Source organism: Ranitomeya variabilis, chromosome 6 (assembly GCF_051348905.1).
Source record: "Ranitomeya variabilis isolate aRanVar5 chromosome 6, aRanVar5.hap1, whole genome shotgun sequence".
Lineage (NCBI taxonomy): Eukaryota > Metazoa > Chordata > Amphibia > Anura > Dendrobatidae > Ranitomeya > Ranitomeya variabilis.
This window is the reverse complement of record NC_135237.1, coordinates 408,535,532-408,556,295: the sequence shown is the minus strand read 5'-3', so window position 1 is coordinate 408,556,295 and position 20,764 is coordinate 408,535,532. Positions and strand designations below refer to the sequence as shown.

Here is a 20,764-nt window from a genome sequence, read left to right as displayed (position 1 = left end):
GCCATGCATGCCTAAGCCATCACACTGCCTCCGCCGTGTTTTACAGATGATGTGGTATGCTTTGGATCATGAGCTGTACCACGCCTTCACCATACTTTTCTCTTTCCATCATTCTGGTAGAGGTTGATCTTGGTTACATCTGTCCAAAGAATGTTCTTCCAGAACTGTGCTGGCTTTTTTAGATGTTTTTTAGCAAAGTCCAGTCTAGCCTTTTTATTCTTGACACTTATGAGTGGCTGCACCGTGCAGTGAACCCTCTGTATTTACTTTCATGCAGTCTTCTCTTTATGATAGATTTGGATATTGATACGCCGACCTCCGGGAGAGTGTTGGTCACTTGGTTGGCTGTTGTGAAGGGGTTTATCTTCACCAAGGAGATTATTCTGCGATCACCCACCACTGTTGTCTTCCGTGGGCGCCCAGGTCTTTTTGCATTGATGAGATCACCAGTGCTTTCTTTCCTTCTCAGGATGTACCAAACTGTACATTTTGCCACTCCTAATATTGTAGCAATTTCTCGGATGGGTTTTTTCTCTGTTTTCACAGCTTAAGGATGGCTTGTTTTACCTTCATGGAGAGCACTTTTGACCGCATGTTTACTTCATAGGAAAACCTTCCAAATGCAAGCACCACACCTCAAATCAACTCCAGGCCTTTTATCTGCTTAGTTGAGAATGACATAACGAAGGGATTGCCCACACCTGTCCATGAAATAGCCTTGGAGTCAATTGTCCAATTACTTTTGGTCCCTTTAAAAAACAGGGTGGCACAGGTTAAGGAGCTGAAACTCCTAAACTCTTCATCCAATTTTAATATGGATACCCTCAAATGAAAGCTAAAAGTCTGAACTTCAACTGCATCTGAATTGTTTTGTTTTAAATTAAATTGTGGTAATGTCTATAACCAAAATGAGAAAAATGTTGTCTCTGTCCAAATATATATGGACCTAACTGTATATATATAGATATAGATAGATAGATAGATAGATAGATAGATAGATAGATAGATAGATAGATAGATAGATAGATAGATAGATAGATAGATAATGAGAGCAATTTCCTTAACATAACAGACAGGAACCAGACTACTGACAGCCGCCATATGTAACTTAGCTAAGCCTGTTAGTGTTATTACCAATAATCCATTTGTGGTAAGTTAGGTAAATGTACAGCAATAAATACAAAGAACACTGAAATTAATTTGTATTATCTTCCCTTGCTTCAGTCGTATTCGTTTTTCTGATTGTGAGTGTTTATTGGTAAAATGAAGTGCTCTATGTCTATACGTGGAAAGTTTAGGGAAATCTGTAAATGTTTCTCAGCTTGTTATCACTGCTGGATCTTACGGATGATCTGAGCGATTACATTTTTCCTCTTTGCTAACATAGAGAGAGACAAACAAGGGTTGGAATTGTTTACTCTGTGATAAGCGAGGGCCCTGGAGACATCAATGTGCTGGAGCAAGCATTTTATAACATGCTGCCATTTTATAGAATGGATCAAGCTTCCATACAACTGTATGGCTGAACAAACACTGATCTCCATAATCTGCAGTTTTTCCAACGCATTTTCCAAAGTTAAGAAACTGACCTTTTTAGTGTGCAATAAAGAGTGCATGTGAGCATGTGTAACTTCCAGTACAGTGGTTGTATCCATGTAAAGGGGTTATTTGTTCTGCACAATTTAAGCTTAGTACAAGAGGAAAACTGTTTCGCTTTGTAACTGAACTCCTCATGCAGGAATCTGTATGTAACAAATGGCTTTATAACCACAGTCAAAGGCAGATGTGCCATTAGATCTCCTATTAGGATTATCTGTGATGGCAGAAAATAGTCTGAAATGGTCATTGAAAGACATTTTGATGTACGGTTTAGAAGTTGAAAGGAAGGTCACAATTATTCCAAGACTTTAATGTTCCAGGAATACTAAAAACTCAAAAAATATTTAGATATTATCCATTATCAAATTTTACTCTGGTTCAGAAATCCTGAGCCTTACAGAGCTTGTGTGATTTTTTGTTACAAGTCTGCAGTCACTTTCTGTGAATACAGTCTTATGAATCCTTATATCACACGCTCTCAGTGCTGTGATATTTCTCCAGTGCCAGTAGCTGGCGGTCATGTCACTGCAAGTATATGATTTGCATATTTTTTGGCCACATTCCGACTAGACGTGTCTTGCATGGAGTGAGGCCGCACACGTCTAGTCGGCACGTGATCACATGCGCCCACCACTTCCTGCACGCAGTCCAAGCAATGTGAGGATTCACAAGTCTGCAATTACAGAGAGTTACTACAGATTTGTAATCTAAGGCCAGACAACCCCTTTATATCTACCTCTTCATATCTGGCCACTATGAAAGGAACAATGAATTGAAATCCCATGTTCATCACTTATTAATTCATTCTAACTGCTATGAAATAAGAAGAAACAAGTACACTGAAAGTTATGGCAAAGCCAAGGTCCAGAGCTTTGTCCAGGCTATAGTTGTAGTATTTATTTTCCAGGACTGGCATGAAATGACAAATTATAATCTTGCATATTGGTACTGTCAATAGAATTTCTCACCAAAATATGTACCGTATGTAAAAAAAAATAACTTTATAAAGCATGTATAAATATGTAGAAATATTTATAAAGTTCCTGTCTTTTATTTAGCTTTGTCCGCAGTACTGGCCAGAGAATGGAGTACACCGGCATGGACCTATTCAAGTGGAATTTGTATCTGCTGACTTAGAAGAAGACATCATAAGCCGAATATTTAGGATTTATAATGCTGCACGAGTAAGAATTCACAAAAGCTGAAATATAACTTCATATGTATTTAAAGGGAATCGGTCATCAAGTTTTTGCCACCTAGTTGTGAGCAGTATAGTGTAGGGGCAGGTTCTAGCGATTTGTCACTCACTGGGCTGTTTGTTGTAGTTTTGATAAAATCACTGTTTTATCATCAGGATATTATCACTAGAGGACTAGTAAACCTGCTGCCATGTAGTCCTCCATATTCATGAGCTCTTTATAACCACCCCGCCACCACTGATTGGTAGATTTCTGCGTATCCACAGTGTACACAGAAAACTGCCTATCAGTGGTGTGGATGGGTTATACAGAGCTCAGCATTTAGAGAACTGAAGGATCTGCAGTGATAAAACAGTAATTTTATCAAAGCAGCAGCAAGCAGCCCAATAAGTAATACATCGCTGAACTATGGGTCTCTGTCCCTACATCATGCTACTCTCAAATGGAATAGCAAAAACCTAGTGACAGATTCCCTCTAATAACTAATGCAATAGAAGGATGTAACAATAGTGGGTGCGGGGATTACAGTTGCACCTGGACCCTGGAGCTTTATGATGGATCCAAAAGGATTCTTTAGCTTATTTGAGAAGACTATTACCACTAAAGACCCATCATGGCTGGGGGAACCTGCTGGAGATTTTGCCTTGAAACCCACAAACTTTAAGATAAGCCACTGATGGAATAATAATTCTCACTATATCACATATCACACATTTCTAGCTTACAAGGAACTTGTCACCAGGTTTTTCCATATGATGTATGGCCAACATCTGTAAGCCCTCTAGTACAGCATTCTAGAATGTTGTATGTATGTCCCCAATGCGCTCTGCATAACACGGGGCAGTCCAGTCCGACTGACGTCTTGTTCCTGTGCCTCCTGTCTTTGTACAATCGCCGTCGTTCTTCTTGCTTTTTGTGGAGGACACATCCTACATCATCCACATTGTCTTCCATCGTGCTCTTGCGTAGGCGTACTTCCAAGGGACCCTTGGCAGTGCAGAGAGAAGTACGCCTCCGCAGGAGCGCGATGGAGGACACTGTATGGATGACATACAGTGCGTCATCCAGACGAAGCAAGAAGGAGGACAGCAATCGTAAGAAGAGAGAAGGCGCCGGATCAAGACCAGTGACGCCCATCGGACCAGACCGCCCCACAGGTGAGTATAATAGAAGCTCTTTTTTACATTATGCAGAGCGATTCAGGGCATATATACTGCATTCTAACAGAGGGCTTACAAATGCTTCCTCATATGGGAAAAGTCTGGTGACAAGTTCCCTTTAATACCATAAGAAATATAGGTCACCTGGTATTTTATTTCCCAGTAGGTAAATCACCTGAATTTCCACTTTTATCTCACTATTGTATTGTATCTAATACTAATACTGGTTATTACTACTAAGAATTCTGATTGTGACAGGATCTAAAAATGCTGGATTCCTATTGTTTGGGGAAATGTGATAAATTGTCTGCGATATATTTTTGTGTTGGATGTTTCCACTCTCATTCTGTAATCTCACAAACCACTTGTCACCCATGACCTCCATGTTCTATCAATCATAAGAAATATAATATGATGTCTGATTTGCTTCCTCATCTGATTTCAGCCTCAGGATGGTTACAGAATGGTTCAGCAGTTCCAGTTCCTGGGCTGGCCAATGTATAGAGACACTCCAGTATCAAAAAGGTCTTTTCTAAAGCTCATCCGCCAAGTAGACAAGTGGCAAGAAGAATACAATGGAGGAGAAGGTCGGACAGTTGTCCACTGCTTGTAAGTGTGGCGCAAAATCAGATTAATGCTTTCATTTATCAGCATTTCGTTCCAATCTTGTAACTAAATGTGTGAAGGATTAAATAGGAATTAAATTATCAGTACCTAAATGAAGACCTATTGATAAGTCTTATCTGAATGGGACAACACTACACAAAGTCAAATCACTAAAGGTACCGTCACACAGTGGCACTTTTGTCGCTATGACGGTACGATCCGTGACGTTCCAGCGATATCCATACGATATCGCTGTGTCTGACACGCAGCAGCCATCAGGGACCCCGCTGAGAATCGTACGTCGTAGCAGATCGTTTGGAACTTTATTTCGTCGCTGGATCTCCCGCTGTCATCGCTGGATCGTTGTGTGTGACACCGATCCAGCGATGTGTTCGCTTGTAACCAGGGTAAACATCGGGTTACTAAGCGTAGGGCCGCGCTTAGTAACACGATGTTTACCCTGGTTACCATCGTAAATGTAAAAAAAACCAAACAGTACATACTCACATTCCGGTGTCATGTCCCTCACCATCAGCTTCCCGCACTGACTGTGAGTGCCGGCCGGCCGTAAAGCACAGCACAGAGGTGACGTCACCGCTGCGCTCTGCTTTTACTTTACGGCCAGCACTCACAGTCAGTGCGGGAAGCTGATGGCGAGGGACGTGACACCGGAATGTGAGTATGTACTGTTTGTTTTTTTTTACATTTACGATGGTAACCAGGGTAAACATCGGGTTACTAAGCGCGGCCCTGCGCTTAGTAACCCGATGTTTACCCTGGTTACCCGGGGACTTCGGCATCGTTGGTCGCTGGAGAGCTGTCTGTGTGACAGCTCCCCAGTGACCACACAACGACTTACCAACGATCACGGCCAGGTCGTATCGCTGGTCGTGATCGTTGGTAAATCGTTTAGTGTAACGGTACCCTTAGTGCTTAAAGGATATAAACACCTTTGGAGCCATTATTTTTACACAAATGCATGTATTTTGCTAAAAATCATTTTTGTAATTGTGTTTCATTTTCATTTTGCACCTTTTGCCTTCTGTAGCATCTGTGTGGCATCGCTTATTAGTGGCTGCAGAATGAGTTATCTGACAATCCATCAGTGAGCTTGTATTGGCGGGAGAGATTATAACTCTTATCTTTGTTATCCTAAGCTAATTTATAACCACAAAGTTTAGTTTAATTTTCATGTGGTCTACTGAGAGGAGCTCAGAAGAAGGAAGATGAGAGTTCTAAACTCTCCTGGTAGAACGAGATCGCTGACGGATTTTCAGATAGCTCGTTCTGTTCTGCAGCAAGCAGTAGCCAGTGCAACATTGCAGCTATAGAAAGCAAATGGTGCAAACGTTTTAAAGAAACCCAATTCCAAAAAATGATTTTTAGCCCCAAAATACATTACATTAAGTAGACAAGAAATACCCCCCAATGTTGATATCATTTATTTCTGCTCTTTACTTTTGTGCACCTTGCTGCCACTTTAACACTTCAATTCTACTAAATGTAAAACCAATGTACATTGCCCTGGGGGAAGATAGCGATCCGGCATGTCCGATTTCATACTAAAGATCCTTTTGTTCTCCAGGAGATAAGCCGCCTTCAGAGGAGCCTGGTAGCGGCTCTGTCATGGAGAACACGGGAGCACTCGGCAGACTATGGATGGGGGAGTCGGGGAGATAGCTACCACTGAAGAGCTATCTAAAGTGTTTGGGGGGCTTACGGGCTATTGTGAATAGATTTTTACATCTATGTTTAGTAGCAATAAGAAAATAGATTTTAATGTTCCTAGTTAACTTAGCAGTTGCAAATTTACCTGACAAGTCCAGGATGGGCCTTTCTCCATGAAGTCCTGCTTTACGTGATGTATCCACCTCTCCCACCAGGTGTAATTGACTTATACGTGCTTTTTGTGTCTTCCTTTTTTCTTGAAGTCTTGCGCATGCTCGTGATGTCCTTCCTTCCTTGTCATAGATGAGAGGGCATAGCTCACCAGAAGGATGTCACACCCGGGAGGGCATGATTAGAGCATGTAAAGCTGGACCGCTCTGCATGAAGAAAAAACCCCGCCATGGACTAGTCAGGGTCATTTGCAGATACCAAGGACGGTATTAGAAGTTTAGCTTTCCAATAATAACAACTATTGTCTTTGGTATCAAAAATATTATCGGGAAGCTAGATTCAAGTTCTAAATTGTAGAGGGAGTGGTTTCTGAGTTTTCATAGACCTGACAGGTTTTTTTTTAAGTTGAGATGGAGCCTTCTGTCAATCAGTAACTAGGAATCGATATGCTGGATATTGCAGCAGTGTCCTATTAAAATGAATGGGACAATACTGCAATACCCAGAACAGCCACTAGGATATGTATGACATGGAGCTAAATGGAGGTATGTAAACAATGAAAATGCCACAACACCCGACAGAGCAATGCAGCCCCTTCATACAGCTAATTGATGGGGGTACCGAGAGTCGGACCCCTACCAATCTTATATTGATGGCATACCCTATGGGTAGATGGTCAGTATTGTCACCCAGGAAAACCCCTTTAATTCTCCTACTGATAAACTAATGTGTGTGACATGAGTTTGGATCTATGTGTGCATTTATTATGGGTTCCTCCATCTAGAACAAGGAAGAAAAGTGTAGAACAAGGCACTGTATATAGCAAGGGCATTATGAATGGCCGACACATAAAGGAAGAAGACGTGGATTGTGCTGTACTCAGTTTACATCCAAATTCACTGTAACAATTCGGATATAAAAATCGCCAGACTTGGACATAGAGAGACGTGATACTTGGTTAACTTCAATATAATCCTTATGAGACAACTGCAGCTGTTTTATGACCATTTTACCATTTGTAAATGCTTTTAAATGCCAGAGTTTAACATTACACACGGTTTATTTGAGATATAATATCAATTTCAATATTTTTAGCAGCCGGCCGTTTTATGCTGATAGCTTTAACCGGTAAAATGTTCCGGCTACTTTACACAAGTAAAATTCACAAGGGAGCGTGCCTCCAGACTATTCTCCTCCGCTGTTTGCCTACCAGCAGGAAGCCCCTTCAGCTTCTCCCATTGTTCCATGTAAATCGCATGGATTATAAAAGTGATTTTACATTTGAGAAGGCTCCATCAAGTTTGCATCCCTTAAGGTCAGACGTGACCTTTCAGTTGCATTGAAAGCTTTGAAACAAGCAGTGAATATGCTTGAAATCCCTTTCATGTAAGTGACTAACCTTCTAGTAAGATTGAAGTATGTTCTGGTTTGTTGAGGATGACTGAAGTAACCTTTAAAAAGAGAATTTTTAAAGGAGAACGAAACCGAGGTCTGACGGCAGAGACGGGGACCTGGTATTTCAGTGTTTGTAAATCCTAGCATTTAGCATTAATATCTCCGACTAAAGTCATAGGTGAATGTCAACATCACTAGTTGCAATATCTATATCTATTAATATGAAATTCTAGACAAATTTGCAGCTGGATTGTTGTATGATAACAGCTCTTTGGCTAGAATTCTGTATTTGCTCTTAACCCATAAACTCAGCTGCAATTCATTTGTAAAGGGCTGTTAATGCTGCTCTTTATACACGGAGTCTGCCGCTTGTACCTACTGGCATTCATTCTTCTAAATCCTTGCTTCATTATTACCTTTTTCTGTCTAGAGTTCTTCTTGCTGCTTTGAACACCACTCCACATAATCCGATCACATTATTCATCCATGGTGAAGTTCAGCCCCACAAGTCATTTCATCTAATATGTTAGGAAATTGTATTATCAATAATTTCTCAGACAGGTCTGCATTGATATCATGGATGGTCTATATTAGTACAGGTCGCCAGTGTGTGTCGGTGTTGTAGGTCAAAGGGGTCATCAGACCAAAAAGTCTAGATTACCACCATTACTGCAGTACCAACATTCAGGGTTGCCAACTTGACTTTTTATTTTTTTCTGGACAGCTTCTAAAAAAATCATAATTTTTTGTGGACATTTTGTAAAACCATAAAAAAAATTTTGATTCTAAGTAATGTGTACACCCAATAATTCTGATATGTAGACATGAAGCTTCATTCTCTGTAAACCGTAAAATGATGATAATTACAGTCAAAATAATCTGTATACGTTTCATCAGTTTCCAAAAAAATCTTGGACACTTTCAATTATTTTTACCGATAAAGAAAAATAGTGTCCTATTTTTACGGACTGTCTTGGAATTTCTGGATGGTTGACAACCGTGCCAACACTGTAATGCGCCAGTTGATGTGGCTGTATCCCATTCTGTACTTTATTTACAGCTGGGCCTGATCTCTTGAAAAGGGCACGAGACAGATGTCCCCTCATTGAGAGTGCTGTGTCCTATGATCGTTTTGGGTTCTGACCTCCACAGATAACACATTAATGGCCTGTAATAAGGATTCTGTATTCTGTTAATGGGATCTCATCATGACCATCCGCACACTGTGACAGCTCTTTGCTCTATCCGTAGAACAGATGCAGTGGTGCATGTCTTCTGCTACCTCGGCTCCAAGAGAAGTCAACTTCTCTGCAGCTGCTCTGTGTTGTAGTTTTCCTCTTACTTATTATCATTGTCTGGGCGGTGTAGATGGAAGGTGGGCCCAAAGGATTTCAGTCTGACCGTGTATAAATTATATATAATTTAGAGGAAGGAGTGCATCATTTTTTACGAATCTCAGCTTCAGCTAAATCTTGTTTTGGAGAGAGATTTAAGAGCCTCATGAAGGTTTCCTGCCACTGCTTGCAGAAAACTGCTGTAGATTATACTAGGGCATTGAACATAGGAGACAATCCTGTACCTCTAAACAGAATATAATAACCTGGTTACATTTATGTTATTCTTTACCTGCTATGACTTTATATACTCAATAAATGTTCCCCATGACATTGGTTGGAGATCTGGTAATATTTGTAGAAAATCTTCAACTTTCACATTATTTTAAGGTTAATTTGTAATTTACATTTTCTCCTAAAAGGAAATCCTTTTGCCCGGAAATACTAATCATAACTCCTGTGCATTATAAAATATGCATCACCATTTGTTTTAATTGTCACCAATTATCTAAATTGCCGCGATAAACATTGAGCAGCGTATGACAATTACATTTTACTGACAGCTTCCCTTGAAACTAATTATACACAATCCCTAACCCGAAGACGGTTGGCAAGTTATAGTCCACAACTGACATGTTACTCAAACAGATTTCTTCATAAATGCAGATGTAGAGTTTCTTAAAGTGACAAACATACCACAAAATACTCCGATGCAGAGAAGTGTAACTGCAGTCAACACCCAACTATAGAAGTTCAATGGTTTTCATTGTGTTAAGTGTTTAACTTTCTGTATCCTGATATCTTTCTTGTGTGTTAGTTTAAGAAATGCTAAATCTAAAGGTACCTTCACACTAAGCGACGCTGCAGCGATATCGACAACGATGCCGATCGCTGCAGCGTCGCTGTTTGGTCGCTGGAGAGCTGTCACACAGACAGCTCTCCAGCGACCACGATGCCGAAGTCCCCGGGTAACCAGGGTAAACATCGGGTTACTAAGCGCAGGGCCGCGCTTAGTAACCCGATGTTTACCCTGGTTACCAGTGTTAAATGTAAAAAAACAAACAGTACATACTCACCTTCGCGTCCCCCGGCGTCCGCTTCCTGCACTGTGTGAGCGCCGGCCCTAACAGCAGAGCAGTGACGTCACCGCTGTGCTTTGCTTTCCGGCCGGCACTGACACATCAGTGCAGGAAGCTCTGAGCAGCAGCGCGGACGCCGGGGGACGTGACAGACATCAGAGGGTGAGTATGTACTGTTTTTTTTTTTTACTTTTACAATGGTAACCAGGGTAAATATCGGGTTACTAAGCGCGGCCCTGCGCTTAGTAACCCGATATTTACCCTGGTTACCATTGTAAAACATCGCTGGCATCGTTGCTTTTGCTGTCAAACACAACAATACACGCCGATCTGACGACCAAATAAAGTTCTGAACTTTCAGCAACGACCAGCGATATCACAGCAGGATCCTGATCGCTGCTGCGTGTCAAACACAACGATATCGCTATCCAGGACGCTGCAACGTCACGGATCGCTATCGTTATCGTTGTAAAGTCGCTTAGTGTGAAGGTACCTTAAGAGTTAGTGCAAATCAATTGATAGGAAACAGTCCAATATCCACACAACAGGATCGGAGTCCTGAAAACCGCCTATTACCTGGCGCCATCCAACTCTCTTCTTTTGATTGGGTGGCCTGTGTCATGCCGCACCGATAACGTCATGGAAAGACGGCTCATCAAAAAAGTTGAGGATGGCAACAATTATAAGTGGTTTCTCAGGGCTTCTCAGCGGCCACAGAATACTGACATGGAAGTTGAACTGGGTCCTGCCAATCGATTTGCACCAACTCTACAACTTCGGTATATTTCTGGAAAGCGGTACATATTGAAACCCTGTACTCGGCTTTCTTCAGTGGAGTGGAAGTCAAGCATGCACATGTCCGGCCTATCCAAAATGGGACCATAGACAATTATGTTAGGAATAACCCTTCAATGTTTGGCTGAAATGCCTTGAAGGGGGCAGAAATTAAGAGCTTATGCAAATTCTAAGTAAAGCTCATCCAGCAATGAAATGTCTGCAGCATTGCAGAAAAACTCTGGGTATACAGGCTGAACCACCTTTAACTCTTCTTCTTGCAGAAACGGAGGTGGTCGCAGTGGTACATTTTGTGCAATTAGCATCGTTTGTGAAATGCTTCAGCACCAGAGGGCAGTTGATGTTTTCCATGCTGTGAAAACGCTTAGGAACAATAAGCCTAACATGGTGGACCTTTTGGTAAGTTTCTCTAATTATGTCACTGAATACAAATGTTTCATTATCTCAGCAGCGGCAGACATTCCTGTATGTGGCAGAAATGCCTGACAACACGATGAGCATATTCTCACCACGGGGATGGCGTACCCAAATGTAAAGACAAATCCTAAGGCATTGCATAATTATCGTCAAGGTATAGGATATAAAAGCAGTAACCCAAAAATCCATCAGAGGAATGTGCCCTTTGCATTGTAAAATGCATGTGGACCCCATGTACTAATTGATTAATCATTTACGTTGTACCAACCCGTATCATGTTTGCTTCCTTACTGCACATTGTCACGTACTTTGCTAAAATAGAAGAAGTTCTTTAATTTACAGAATCACAAAAAGTTCTTAAATAGGAAAAAGGAGAAAGAAGTGGGTAAAGGCAACATTTAAAGGGAACCTGTCACGTTGTACCTGCAGACCGATCTGTGGACAGTATAGTGTAGAAAAGGAGAAACTGAGCAGAATTATATATGGATTTGTTGTAAAAGACTTAGTATAGCTTGTATTTTATTCAATCAAATCCCTGGTATTTGTATTCAGATGAGTCCAGTGGGCGATTCTACCTAGTGATTGACAGTCTAGTCTGTATGACAGAGGCAGCTGTCAATCACTGAATAGGACCGCCCACTGGACTCATATGCATACAAACACCACAGATTTCATAAATAAATGCAAGTTTTGCAGAAATTTTTCCCAGAACAATCTAGATCAGCTTCTCCTACTCTGTAACGTCTTGCCTGCAGATCAGATACGGTAGATTCCCTTTAATTGTGAACAAAGTGTTTTATTGTAGAAGTGTGAGAAAGAGAGCTGCATCTCTAGTGCCCCCTATTGGAGGTAGCTACACTATATATCACAGGTCCCCAACGTTTCTGACCTTGAGAGCCACATTCAGCTCTGAGAGAGGGTCGCGAGCCACATCCAGCCTTGAGAGAGGGTCGCGAACCCCAATCAGCTCCCGCCCCCTCACAATAATGGTAACCCAAGCTTTTCCACAAAAATCAATCACCCCAAAGCAGTATACAAAGATCTATGGGTTCCTACAATACCCCCATTCAGTATTCTCCTATAAAGCACTCCCAAGACACTGTCACATCCAGCTTCAAACATCTCCTCTTAAATTATCTCAAAACCCCTAAGACGAGTATATGTGCGTCCAGATCTGCTCTTCTGAGCAGGGCTGCTCACAAAATTCACCATTTTCAGATGTGCTCTTCATAACTGTTTGCTACACCTGGAGCTAATGCACCAAGCTGACAGAGCTGCGAGCCACAATTCATGGGACCACGAGACACATGTGGCTCCAGAGCTACAGGTTGGGGACCCCTGCTATACATGTTACTGCAGAAGTGTTATATGAAGGGTCTGTGCTTTTTTTCCACCATTGCTATGTTATTATTAGGGATGAGCGGACCCGTGGAAGCTCTGGTTCTGGTACTCGACCTCATGTTTAGTCCAAAGTTCAGTTCGGCTACCAGAACTGTAAACGAACTTGTACCAGAACCCGAACCTCATTGAAAAGATTGGAGATCTGAACGTTGGATCTGGAAAAAATATTCTCTCTCTCTCGGCCTTCAGCGGTCTCTCAGCAATGGATTTTCCCAGGAATTCCTAACATTGCAATATATTTAGAATTGATAGTCCTCAGTGGCTAACTGAAAAGATGGTAACAAATTGCAAGCTTTCGAGACTACTCAGGTCTCTTCATCATTCACAGACTAAAGCAAATTCTGAAGAGTCACATATTTATACACAGCACAGAACTGTCATTAAGGGAGAGTGATCAGTGATAAAAAGTTGTGTCCATAAATACTGGAAAGTTCCTAGATTAGAAGTACAGGAAAGATATATATATTTGTACCAGAATTCTAAATAGCTTAGAAGTGAATGTTTTGTTGTCCTCTGATTGGTGTCTGATTCTGTTATTATGACCCCACATGGTCTGAAGTGCATATTCCTTAATTGATGTAAAAAGACATAAATCCATGCAACATATTCATTCCTGCACTAAGTGTGTCAAAGGTTGCCATACATTTATACTCCCAAATTCTCCTGTCTCTCTTAGATTTCAAGTTACCCTTCAATACAAGTAATTTCATGTCCATAATGTTATGATTGGGGAGACAAAAATGTTTGGCCACAGGTAGATCCATTCTTTTTTCTCTTATTGTATGGCAGTGAGAATTTATCCTTGTTCTCAGTTTTTGCCCTGTCTCCCCAATATACATACCCCCAGTTGTACATTTAGTACAAATCATTAAGTACACCACATTAGAATTGTCGCAGCTGAAAGTACCTGGTATCTTGTAGTCCTGATGTGAATTGGGGATCTTTATCTTGTCCGTGGTCATTATAAATGGACAGGTTTTACATTTTTTCTGGTTGCAAGGAAAGGTACCTGCAGCTGTTGGAGAGGACAGGGAGCTTCTGACAATGATGATTCTTAGATTTGGGGGCTGCCTAAAACACAGTAGTGGGGGTCTGGAAAAATGGATTGTAAGCGGGCATCTTTTTGTAGTAAAGGTTGTAATTTCTGTGCAGCTCCCCTTAGCACCTCCAGCTTTGGATTGTAGGTAACTACTAGAGGTATCCGGTTATTTTCTTCGTTAGCTTTGTAATGTAGCAGGTGATTCCTTGATATTCTGGTGGATCTTGTAATCTGGTTTTCAATTGTTCTTGGATGGTAGCCCTGATTCAAAAAGGTCTTTCTGATGCGACCAAGGTGTTCATCCCTATCCATTGGGTTGGAACATATACGATTGTATCTGATGGCTTGGCTGTAGACAATAGAGTTTTTTATGTGTTTTGAATGGAAACTGTCCCATTTAAGGTATGTTGGGCAGTCGATTGGCTTCTGATACAGGAATGTCTCTATGTTATTGTTCTGCAGCTTAATGATGGTGTCCAAAAAGTTAATTTCAGTACAGGAGTAGTTGAGTGTCAAGTTGATGGTGGGATGAAATTGATTAAACTGTTCATGGAACGTCTTTAGCTGTGACTCATAGATAGAAGAACCTGGCACTCAACTTAATGCTTTGTGGGAAGTTTTATTATGTAGTACCAACAAACGTTTCGGTTGCCAAGTTCGGGCCCTTCATCAGTTACGTACTAGTAGACTTTTGGAGAAAAGGGGCCACTTAGAAGAAAACAAACTGCGTCTAAATGCAAGGCAGTTGCCTGGTATGAGGCAGTAGAGAAATGCGCTTAGAGCTGTGTGCATGGCGTGTGCTTCTGGCCCAGACGCGGTGTCCGCAGTGCCTTTCTCTCCTGGGCACTGATGTTGGATGCTTGTCTCCTGTTAGTATCTATGATGGTGGATTTTATCAAATGTCTGAAGGAGCCTATATATTTATCCAAATGAGTGTTGCGTCTAGGTGGAGGTGTCCAGTCTGACCTCTTCTTTGTTGTTGGGATCCCTTTTCCTTCAGTCCAGGTGGGATCTAATCTTCTGTATCATTGAAATATTCCCTCAGGTGCAGTCTCCTGAAAAAATGTTCCATATCACTGCAGAGTTCAGATTTATCCAGGGCCTTAGTAGGACAAAATGAGAGTCCTCTGGAAAGCACGGCCAGCTCCACTTTGGTTTATAATCTGAGAGATTAATGACAGTGGTGGAGTGGTTGTCCAAGTTGTCAGATTTTGGCTTTGTTTTGTATCTGTTTGTATAGAGTCCTGAATTGAGGCACAATCTGTGCAGTTTCTTTTCCTTGTTATGAATTAGATGGGTCCGTAGTGTGTTGTAGTATTGTTGTAATTTTTGCTCTGTGTCTTCTGTTAGTGTTTTCCTCAGAGTTTCAAATTGCCCTTGGACTTTACTCTTTATGCTGTAGCAGACATGCAAAAGGTGATTCCTTAATCTCTCAGAAGTCCTGTGACACAGGTTTTGTGCATAATGGGTATTGTAGGTATGAAGAATTGGGTTTGTAATCCAGAGTCCTTTGGGAATTAGATTCTCCTTTTTGCATTTAGATAGGAAAAAAATGTCACTGTCCATTTGTGCACGTTTCTTCAGAAGTGGTTTTAGTTTCATAAAGATGCGGTACATTCTGGTATCCTCCATTTTGATACAGGAAAGATATATATCTTGGTACCGTGTTAGCCAGTAGATAGAAAAATATTTAGAATTGATAGTACTCAGTGGTTGATACCTTTTAATGGCTAACTGAAAAGATGGTAACAAATTGCAAGCTTTCGAGACTACTCAGGTCTCTTCATCAGGCAAATTTGCATATTTATACACAACACAGCACAGAACTGTCATTATGGGAGAGTGATTACCATCTTTTCAGTTAACCATTAAAAGGTATCAACCACTGACGACTATCAATTCTAAATGTTTTTCTATCTACTGGCTAACACGGCACCAAGATATATATCTTTCCTGTATTAACATTGCAATAGACTTCCGGGAGATGTCCATGTTTGGTGAACCCTGAACTTTTAAGTTTGGGTTTGCTCAACTCTAGCTATTATGTAAAATCAAAATTAATTTGTCAAAAACTTTTGCCAACATAATTACAGAATTACATTGGTTCTCAAACAAACCTAAAGTGACCGTGACTCGCTGTCGAATTTACTTATTCCACACAAGCACTTTGTGCCTATTTAGATGAATATTTGGTTGTGAGCCTTCTGTCCAGCCAGTCTATGTCCATGCAGAGCCACATCCATTCTAATCATACATTGCAATAATCATTACTGTTATCATTAGTTCAGCCACATTTACTCAGGTCTGTTTCTCAAGTGTTAAAATTACTTTCTGCGCCCAATGCCAATGCCGCTCCCTTAGGTAAGTGATTTCAGAAGGCCCTTTCTTTATCAAATCCAAAAGATCATTGATTTCTCAAACCAGCGGTGCAGAATTTGTCTCCAAAATACCTATTTGTAGCAGGTGGACAGAGCTGGATGGAGCTGAGAGGAAAAATGCCGGCAATGTTAATCCAATACTCCATATTATCTGTCACTATGCTATTGCTACAATCATAATGTACCGCATTCTTGTTCATAATATAAGCGATAATTAACAAGTGATAACGAGAACAGAGTCATAACCCAGTGTCACCAAGTATAATGCGCTCCGGGGAAGGAGGGGGCACTAATGCTACTGCCATTACGCGAGAGGCTGCTTGTACGGTTCTACAATAGATTGTGTTCTGATTCTGAACCATGAACCTGGCATCTGTTTATCTCAGCGCAGGAACACTTCAAGTTCCTAGACTTTGTATGGCGGCTTTATCCATAAAGTTCCCGACTCAATATTTTTCTCATTAACTGGAAACTTTCATTTGCAGATAGTTGTTAATATTCTTTATACAGAGCACAAGAGAGAAGACTGGGAAATGAAGTGCCGGATATTTACATGATATATTTTTATTATTTGCTTCTAGATATAAATACAGATTATCCCTTGTACAATAAGGAGTTATACAATATTTTGGTGTACTTTCTGCATCAATTACTCACAGTAATTTAATCTAGTCGACTTCCTTGGTGGGAATGATGTCTGACGTTAACCCTTTAAGGACCTGAGAATATTTTTTGTTTTTGCTTTTTTGTTTTAGTTTTTGCTCATCTTTTTGCAGTAGCCATAACTTTTTTAAATTTCCACCAACATAGACGTGTGAGGGTTTGTTTTGTTTTGTGGGATGAGTTGTAGTTTTTGAATGACATCATTCACATTACCATACAATGTACTGGAAAAAAAAATAGGTGTAGTGAAACTGAGAAAAAAGTGCCATTTTGCTATTGTTTTTTGGGAGTTTGCGTTCATTGCATAGTAAACCTGGTAACATGATTTTCCAGGTCAGTATGATTATGGCAATATCAAACTTGTTCAGTATTTTAGTTTTTAGTAGTGAAAAAAAATGCACATTTGTATAAAAAAAAAGTTCATCTTGATCACTTTTTATTGTATTTTGGGGGGGGGAGAATGAATGAATGAAATCTTTATTTGAAAAAAAAAACAAACAGAAAATAAATCTTTATTTGAAAAAAAAAATCTCAACAATTTCCCTCTTTCCCCCATTTAGTAAAAAAAAATAAAATAATATAATAAACTACAGGGTCCACATTATTCAAATGGAGGTCCAATGACAATCCCAGTCTTGTTCATCCAGTGTATGGAGCTCTGTTCAGAGAACACAGCTTCATAGACTGGAGCAGCAGCCACTGCCGGATTTCACGCTGCCCTCCGCGAGAACCCGGCTGCTGTGAACTGAGGTGACATGAGTAAGGTCACCTCAGTTCACAGCAGCCAGTGCTCACGAGGGCAGCGAGAGTGCCGGACTCATGAGCGGTTCTTTTTTATAAAGTTCATCCGAACCTGACAGACCCAAACATCCACTGACCGCCCATCCTTACTTTTAGTATTACTGAGGCCTATTGGCTTAAACAACTTTTCTTCCCATTAAAAGTTAGCTTTCCATTTACATCCACTTTCCAGAGTTTTTCTAGATATCAGCACACATCTCCTGTCTAGTAATAAAGCTTGCATTAATATCCTGATTTTGATGGCTAAGTTCTTTAGGCAATAAAAAGCTTCAGCTAGTGCAAACTTCAGGCAAATATGGACTGATTGCATTTTTATATCATGTTTGTCCAGCTGAGATGAAGATCAGGAACTAAAACATATTTCATTGGGAAGTAAAAGGGAAAAAAAGTACAGTATATCCAGAAATAGACAGTTCCTTAGATGTTATCACTTTATATGTCACCTGTGATTGAATTGAGGCATTCTCTGCAAATGAAAATCTATATAGGACAGGGAGAGAGCTGGAGAAATAGAATAAATCATATGTTAAAATATACAAAAAGTACTATGTGTTGTTAATTACCAATAACTTGTACAATTAAAGGAGACCTATCGATTATGAGAAACGAATAAACAATAATAGTAGATATATGTAATTAGCAAATGAGATTCATTCTCTCAGTATTAAGGTGATACAGATATTACTTTTACAACCTTACCAAAGAGCAGAGGAAAATTGCTATTATTTTTACGTCATCACTGAGAGCGCAAAACTGTGGTGACATTCTCTGGAAGGTACCAACTGTTATATGGGAATTCATTCCATAGCCCATATTTGAATGGCAGTGGTGTCTTGTAATCACATTTGGCAGGCTTAATCTGCAAAATATCAATCAGTTGCCTCTAAGGGGTTAATCTGAGTCTCACTACATACTGTACACAGCAAGACAGCCACATCACACTAAGGAACAGCTGTGACAAGACCTAAGTCCTGTTTTAAGTCTGTTTCTCTTCCTGCTGCTCAATAACACACAGGAGCCCATCTTACAGCTCTTCTTACCTAACTACATCCAGTATAAAGATGGCAGCACCTCCCATGATATTACCAGCTGTATACTTCAAGCCAAGTGTTACCTGCCAGCTGTGAAGTAGGAAGACTCACATTACTGGTAAATAGTGAGACATCAGACAACCCCACTTCAGCCAGGACGGGTGCATTCGGTGTAGGTATTGTGCACATGTCCTATTCATTACACTAAAATTCATGCAGTATGCCTGCCATTCGCGCATGTGTACTGGCAGGCATCGGCCGATGCCATTGTCATCATTGCAGCTCACCTCCAGATTCGGAAATTAGCAGCGCCAGCAAACTCTTTTTTTAGAATGTTACATGAGAAAGGTAGACAGCTTCTGACCTATATGTAAGGGGATGTTCCTGTCGGAAATATTAGCTTTACTGTGGATATTATATTATAAATATTTCACTGGTGAGGTTTAACCTCTAGGACCCTCTATGGAATTCAGTCTCTGCCCATCCTCTTCACGTGACGCTGAAATGGAAGAGTTTTAGTAATTGACTTGGTAATAACAGTGAGAACCGCACCGACCTGACATTTATGAATTATTCATTAATTCCATAGATAGGTGGTGAAGGTTATCGTCTGGATTGCCACATCAAGTATTACATTAGGGCACTATAGTGCTATGAGTTGGTGGAGGTTTTTTTGTTTTTTTAATATTTTGCACTCAGTGTAGGGGATTTCAGGCAACTTTTTAACATTATAGAAGTTTCGAAGTGTTTTATTATAATTTAAAGCAATTTAGATGAAAATTTCTTATTCAAAATACACTTGAAACAACATAAAATAATTTATTCTTGTTAAGAAAAATCGAACTAACTCAAGAGCAATGGAAATTATTTCTAGTGTGGCATGATTTCAACCCGGCTGCTACCTACTGTGTGTTCATTGTTCTAATCAGAATATTTGTATTCTGTCTCCTCTTCCAGGATCAATACAAGTTCTGCTACGAGGTAGCTCTGGAATATTTAAATTCTGGCTGATTGCATTGATGACACAACAAAAACATAAAAACTGTTCATCTCCATCTCTCCCATGAACAATGCAAATTGTTCCTTGATATTTGTGTACATATAATGAGGACTTCAGTGTTCTGCTCATTTTGCTTTCTTATAATTGGCTCTTTGAGGAGCTGGAGAACAGTGATCTGGAAGCTGTCTGCACTGCCTTTTTCCCCATTGTCTTGCTGCTTTCCTGACATGGACGCACCTTGAAGTTTATGGATCATTTATCCACAGCTACCAAGTCGCCTGATAGAAGCAGCGGATTTTGGCAAATGAATGAGCACAATTTCATTCTTCTGAAGGATCCATATATTTTTTTGTTTGACTGACTTTTATGTTACTGTCTTAACTACAATAGTGTTCATTTTTATTATTATTTTTGTTCTGTGGAACATGGAGATCGCACTATGACAACATACAGTTTTTGTTACATTTGTATCGCAATGTGTTAAAAGGAAACTGTATTTATCTGTTTTGAAGAGCATTTTAACAGGTCACCCTTTGTTGAATTATTATTACTTTATTTGTATCATTTGAAAAAAAACTAAATAATTACTTTGCAAAAAAAGAAAAGAATAAATAAAAAAAAATATATCCATCTGTTTCTCATGTGTTTACTTAATACCGTAGATATATTCAGGAATTTCTGTTTTATCAGATAGAGGTCGGAGGTGTATGTAGGAAGGAAAAAAAAAACTGCTGGACATTAATATTTTTCTTCCAGCAACAAACATTTGGCATCTGTGCACAGTTATTTAGGCACTGCATTGTGGCTATTCTTATGATTTTTCACAGTAATGTTTGTAAGGCCGGCATCACATTACCGTAGAATACGGGCGAGTGCTATGCAAGAAAACATTGCATAGCACTCGGGCCAGTGTTAATCTATGGGGCAGCTCACATCACCGTTTATTTTCTCGGGCGTATTCAGCGTGCATGTAAAATCACAGCATGCTGCGATTGTCAGGGAAACTTGGCCAAGCCCCGCCAATGAAA

General features: G+C 40.2%; 1 protein-coding gene across 5 annotated transcripts in view; it reads left to right on the top strand.

Annotated features, from left to right (window-relative positions):
• PTPRM (protein tyrosine phosphatase receptor type M) overlaps window positions 1-20,366 on the top strand; it is a 995,903-nt gene extending 975,537 nt beyond the window's left edge. For all 5 annotated transcript variants that reach the window (XM_077270222.1, XM_077270225.1, XM_077270224.1 and 2 more), the window contains 4 exons: window positions 2,658-2,783; window positions 4,404-4,567; window positions 11,270-11,405; window positions 19,694-20,366. In XM_077270222.1, the coding sequence (XP_077126337.1) occupies window positions 2,658-2,783; window positions 4,404-4,567; window positions 11,270-11,405; window positions 19,694-19,747 (480 nt within the window). In that variant the 3' untranslated portion in view covers window positions 19,748-20,366. The remainder of the gene's footprint in view (window positions 1-2,657; window positions 2,784-4,403; window positions 4,568-11,269; window positions 11,406-19,693) is intronic.
• Window positions 20,367-20,764: the final 398 nt, after the last annotated feature.